The 5,940-nt window shown below is 37.7% G+C and overlaps 1 protein-coding gene across 1 annotated transcript; it reads left to right on the top strand.

Moving 5' to 3' along the window:
• The first annotated feature begins 582 nt into the window (after nt 1-582).
• Nucleotides 583-5,224, top strand: LOC113674910 (chymotrypsinogen A). Its single transcript, XM_027191407.2, is given in 9 exon segments — nt 583-726; nt 1,035-1,232; nt 1,571-1,690; nt 1,693-1,782; nt 2,010-2,173; nt 3,096-3,249; nt 3,800-3,823; nt 4,589-4,695; nt 5,129-5,224. Coding segments are annotated over 8 exon segments (906 nt in total). The 5' UTR covers nt 583-671; the 3' UTR covers nt 4,690-4,695; nt 5,129-5,224.
• Nucleotides 5,225-5,940: the final 716 nt, after the last annotated feature.

Here is a 5,940-nt window from a genome sequence, read left to right as displayed (position 1 = left end):
TGAAATTTGGGAAGTCGATAGTGTGATATTTACTGAACCATTTCTAAGCCATCTTCCGTTTGCGACTTACAATACACAGGTTTTTTTTCACCATTCCCAAACAAGATGATTCCAGGTAGAAACGTTTGAACAAACCTTTCCATCTGAAATCGACCATTATTTCATAATAGCGCAAAACAAAGTGTTTTCAACTCTAGCCACCTGATTAATCCTTTAGAATCAAATGCTCTTTGTATTCGAATTTATAACTTATGGCATGTACATATATAATTATTCAAAATAACTGCCTGTGAATAATTTTTGCTAACACTGCTAATTGAAACAAGAAAGAAATAGGTATTATTGAAAAAAGCAGCTTAGCCACCTGTGTAATTTATGTAGGTTAAGACAAATAATGGGTACTTTAACTCACATATTTTAATGAAAAATAGCTGAAAGCAATTTGCATTTAAAGAGAACCTGACGATAGCGCAAATTAAAAGTGAAAAGGTTTGGATGTCATTAGTTAAACATCTTCTTCACCTGAATCATCGATAGGGCAAGATCTTAAAGACCGTTACGAAAGTTAAAAGAAGTAATGTTTGCACAGGATTTCCAAGCGAGAAACACCATCAAAGATATTATAGTCTATAAAACAAGGACCAATCTCAAACAGATATCATTCAGCCAGCATGAATCTCTGGATCGGAGCTGCACTTTTGTTGCTTGGAGTTTCGCATTCTAAAGGTATTAATCAGACCCGCATATGATCACTAAATACTCAGTCTTTCGAAGTCTTTTCGATTATGCGACCCAAACCGTACTTATCTCAAACAAGTTTCCCATCGAAAGCTCATATATAAGCGTTGATATATACCACAAATTGGCTGCTGTGTTTTGAGGCAAATATCTAGGGTTACACATCATGATAATCACTACGTATTAGTGCTTGCCTTCTTGAATGATTAGTCAGATTGCATTAACCAACATGGCTGAATCTCTACCTCTCATCTAGTAATATCACCATAAAATTAAAAGCTTTCTTCATTGTGTAGGTTGTGGAGTCAAACCATATACGGCTAGAGTCGTTAATGGGGAAAATGCCTCTCCATACTCTTGGCCCTGGCAGATTTCACTCAGAGTAAATGGACGTCACATATGTGGAGGATCTCTCATAGACAAGGACTGGGTCGTCACTGCCGCCCATTGTGTCGATAGGAACCCGAATCCAAGTGGATACACTGTAGTCGTGGGTAAGTCTGCGTAAACCAGTTTCCCAATTGCTGGATTACAATGTGTAAATCAGAAATTAAAGAGAATACGTACTACAGTTGAAGAGAAAAGGGGAACTAAGCAAGCCGCAAATTGAACAGAAGAAGAAAAAGAGTTTTCGCGATGTTTTGCCTACTTAAGGAATGAAATTAAAAGAAAACGAAAACTGGAGAATTTATATCTGATTTACATGTTTCTGTTGTTACCATCCCACCTTTTTGGCAATATAGATCTCAATATCTCAGTTTTACTTGAAATAATCAGTTGCTTTTGGATACATTTTTTGCTAAACTTTTTCAATTTAAAATTGCTCTGTCAGGTGCTCATAGTCGGCTTGGATCCACATCAGTACAGCGGACCCATCGCTTGAAGAAATTATTCAAACATGAAGGATACAGTGGGAGACATCTGCGAAATGATATTGCACTTCTTCAGCTTGAAAGGCCATATCAGCCAGCTCTAAAGTTAATACGGTGTGTCTACCAGAGTCTAGGAGCCGCATTCCAGCAGGAACACAATGCTATATTACTGGTAATTGAGATCTGCATGTAGCACTCATTTTCAGCTATACTACCAAACCTGGTGTGTTTAAATTCAATCGTATCATACCAAAGAAACTGTAGAAATTTTCCTTGTCAGCTCGAAGTTATCTAGAAGTAACATGTTAGAGGGTATTGATTAAAATTGTCACAATATAATCACTAAATGAAACACTACAATCAGAATATTTACAGCAATATGATCGTTTACGTTTGTAGGCTGGGGAAGAACTGTTGGAGGTGGAAGTGCAGCGAACATTCTCCAGCAGGCTCGACTGCCTGTTACTTCGCACAGTGATTGCAGCAGAATCAACGGACGTTTGCTTCCTGTTGATGATACCTCAATGATATGTGCCGGAGGTCAAGGAAAAGGAGGATGTCAGGTAATTAAATAATCCCTTTGATTGAACAAAAAACAACCGAGCCTCTTCGTTACATGTCAACTCTGAAGCCCAGTGCCGAACTTGCAGTCTACATTCAAAACCTGAGATAAACAACATGGATCGATTTGCTCTAATTACAACTCCACACATGATCTTTTGATCTTCTCTCTCTGGAACATCACACCTACTTCACAAGAGGTTTACAACATGATTGATACCATCGCAAAATCAATCTTCGTTGATCAATTTTCAACTTTGGTGGTGTTGGTGAAATGCGCAGTAACAGGTATAATAAAGGCATCATTTGCACGTAAATTGGCGCAATTTACCCCTGCTGGCCTTACGAGCTTATCCGTGCACTATCTATACAAGCACGGTGGGTTCTTCATTTTAATGCACTTGACTGCTCCGAAACACTTCCACCAGTAAAACATCTTTAAGCTTTTCTTATTGCTCCTACTGGGTCGAATCATACCGTAAAGCGCCGAGCTGCCTGCGGGAGGTTGAGTGGTCAAACCCCAGACCGGTTCAATCGTCAGGGTCTTAGAATAACCGAGGAGAATTTGTCGCCTTTGTTACAACATTCGTAACTGGATAGACATTGTAGTCTTCACGGATAAGGACGATAAATTTAACATTTGGCCCTGTCTCCTGCATCTTCTCTGCACTAGTTAGCAGGAAACGTTAGAGTGGGACCTATGCACTTCTTGCAAAGAGTAGGGAATTTAGCTCCCCGTGTTGTGTATGGCCTTGTTATTGTTTATACAGGCCCCAATTTAAACTAACCTCAAAGCTGAAGTGGGCCCGCCCGTCAAAATTTCGCAACTAAGTGAATAAACACATTAAATAAACAGTGGATTCCATTGACACCGAAAAAACACAACATATATAGATTTTCGTTTTAACATATGATTTACTGTAGGGCGACAGTGGTGGACCTTTTGTTTGCGCAGAGAAAGGGAGATGGGTGTTACGTGGCGCTGTAAGCTGGGGTCACAGGATGTGCAGAACAGATCACTACACTGTGTTCGCTCGTCTGAGTAGCTTCATTGAATGGATCAATAGGAAGAAGTCAGGTAATTTCAGGACTTTAGTGGGGAGACAGCCACACATAATCTTAAAGCGTCTAACAAGCGAACATGATATTTTACATCTGAAAAAAATCATATAGTTTGCAGTCTTGGTATGAAAGAGAGAGGGGAAAATAAATTGACCAAGGTCGTGTGGAAAAGCAATGTCCTCACATTTAACTATCAAACTGTTTAACTCTTTGAAAATGCTATAGTCTATAAGGATTTTAAGTGAGAGTTGAGTTACTTGCTATGGTAAAATCTATATATTCTACTCGAAAAAGCAATATATTACCTTACCTGTACATGCTGGGGGTATTATAATTCCATTTCATAGAAGTAATATCATACGGGATTTGAACCCCGTACTGAAATATGTTCAGAGAATAAGACGTTGAACTAAGGTTATCTCTAAGAGGAACCCACAAAGCTTCCCCAAATTGGATCACTTTCCCTTTCTATATTCTCCAAGTAACCTAACACAGACTTTATTAACTATCACCTATTCGGTTGATTGATGGCGCTAACATTGTTATGATTTGTTAACTTCTTTAAGGTACCAGTGGAGGGGGCAGTGTTAGTAAGTAAACTTCAAATTATAATGTGTGCATCGGTCAGTACGATACATGGAATAGAAATTGTGTGACAAACTCATGTGATTAATTATTAGAGTGTTTTATAAATTCTTAGAAATTATACACTTCAGGCCAGCAGAATTACTTTATTGGATACGATTTAATATACGCTGTGACACGTTGATGCAAAATATAGTCTTGTGGTGCTTGTGAAAATGGAGCTTTTAAAATTAACGTGGCACACAAATCATATGTTTTATTGGTAAAGCCAATTTAAATGTTAAGATGGAAGAAAAACTCTCGCAGAACCTGATTCGGTGAGGGGCATGATGATGTTCGTTTTTATTATTCTTGTCATTATTATTATTATTATTATCATTATTCCTATAATTATCATCACTGCTTTTATTATCTTTATAACTTTTACTGAATTAAAATTAATTAACAATCATTCACCTCAGTAAAGGTGAATAGTGGTGGATATTTACCGAACCGTAAAACAGGGAGTTAAATGTCCATCACTCTCATTAACATTGAGGTTACTAATTGTTTTAGAATACACCAAACACAAAGCAATGTATTAGATTGTATCTGTCAATATACCGAAAAATGGTCAGGGGTTCTACTCAAAGACCGATTTTGTCTCTTCGGTAGCTCGGAGGTGAATAATACTTGTTAATCACTGTCAAACCAACGAATCAAGGTGCGCGAAAAATTAAGCCCTTTTTACCTGCATGGCATATACTAATAAATGTAATTTTTGTGACTAGGTTGTGTCGATGGGCACATTTACTGCCCGCATTGGACTCGGTACTGCTCATGGCATTCGTGGGTGCAGGCAAATTGCAAGAAGACATGTAAACGTTGCTAAATTCAGGTATCTGCATATCAACGAAACCAACTGTGTTTTTGTCGAAAAGATGGTTTGTTCGTAACACGAAAAAATAGTAAAAACATCGAAAGAAAAACTTTAGTTCTTGTTTATGAAACGAGGAGCTTCCGTCACAAGGAATCCCTGATAACCATACGTTTAGCGTGATCTGTGTTTATTTTATTCGAAAGTAGACTTGTTCCATTTAAAAATAAATCTGCAAAATATATTATCGAGGGAAGGAGTATAGATGGAAGAGAAAATAAATTCATGCTATATTCTCTTGATAGAAGTAAATACAAGACTACACGTACATTGGCATTGATAAACATCAAAGTCTTTTATCCGCAAGTGAACAATTATTAAATATTATCTTTTAATTTAATCAAAGGACACTCTTGATTCGTAATATCTTTGTATTTTTTTCTACATTTTACAGCGAGAAAGAGCAGCAAGATTTGAAGTGAACTCTTAAAGGCAAAGCTCCCACTTAAGTATTTGGTAAAGAGCAAATTAAAGCATTTTAAACAGCAAACTACATAGCGTCCAATTTATTGCAATGAATCTGCTTGTAAAGTACGAGAAATGAGCAACGTATCCTGTGCTTCAGAACCTTTCTAATGCATGTACCGGAAAGCGGGTCATTTAGAAAATGAATGGGGACATGGTCACCGCCAACGGCATAAACACTTCCCGAAATTCTTAAGCATGCACATAACATTCATGCGTCTTGAAGATAAAGGAGAAAATCTTATCTCTTTCTTCTTGTGTACAAGGTCTCAGGGAAATTTTGAAGTTTTCACAAAATGAAAGAAGCTCACGGATAATGTCAATTTCAGGTGGCAAATCACGCCTCACACTGGTACATAAGAATTCACGAACCACGTGACTTTCCCCTTTCTGTAAAATCCACGCATCTTAATTAATGTTGGCCTTATTAAGTCACGCATCACGTCTAAAAACCTCTGTCACCCTCAAATAGGAATGCAGTGAGCAGCGATGTCGCCATTTTCAATTACCTTGGTTCGGTGGGCAATAGACCTCTCTAGCTTTAGCTTTTCTCTTTTGGCGAAGAATTTATTTCTTTTCTCAAAATTTTGCGGGACTGGTTTTGAAAAAAGGATTTAGATTCCTTTGATTGAGGCTTTATCTGCAGTTTTTCTCGCTCTGCGAACATTCTGATTCATACAAACGCTGGCGAAACATTCGGAAGGGGATTAACGTAAAACTGAATTACCCCGGTTGTATATG

The sequence above is a fragment of the Pocillopora damicornis genome, chromosome 8, assembly GCF_964200805.1.
Source record: "Pocillopora damicornis chromosome 8, jaPocDami1.2, whole genome shotgun sequence".
Classification (NCBI taxonomy): domain Eukaryota; kingdom Metazoa; phylum Cnidaria; class Anthozoa; order Scleractinia; family Pocilloporidae; genus Pocillopora; species Pocillopora damicornis.
Note: the sequence above shows the minus strand (reverse complement) of the source record. Positions and strands in the feature narration are given on the sequence as shown.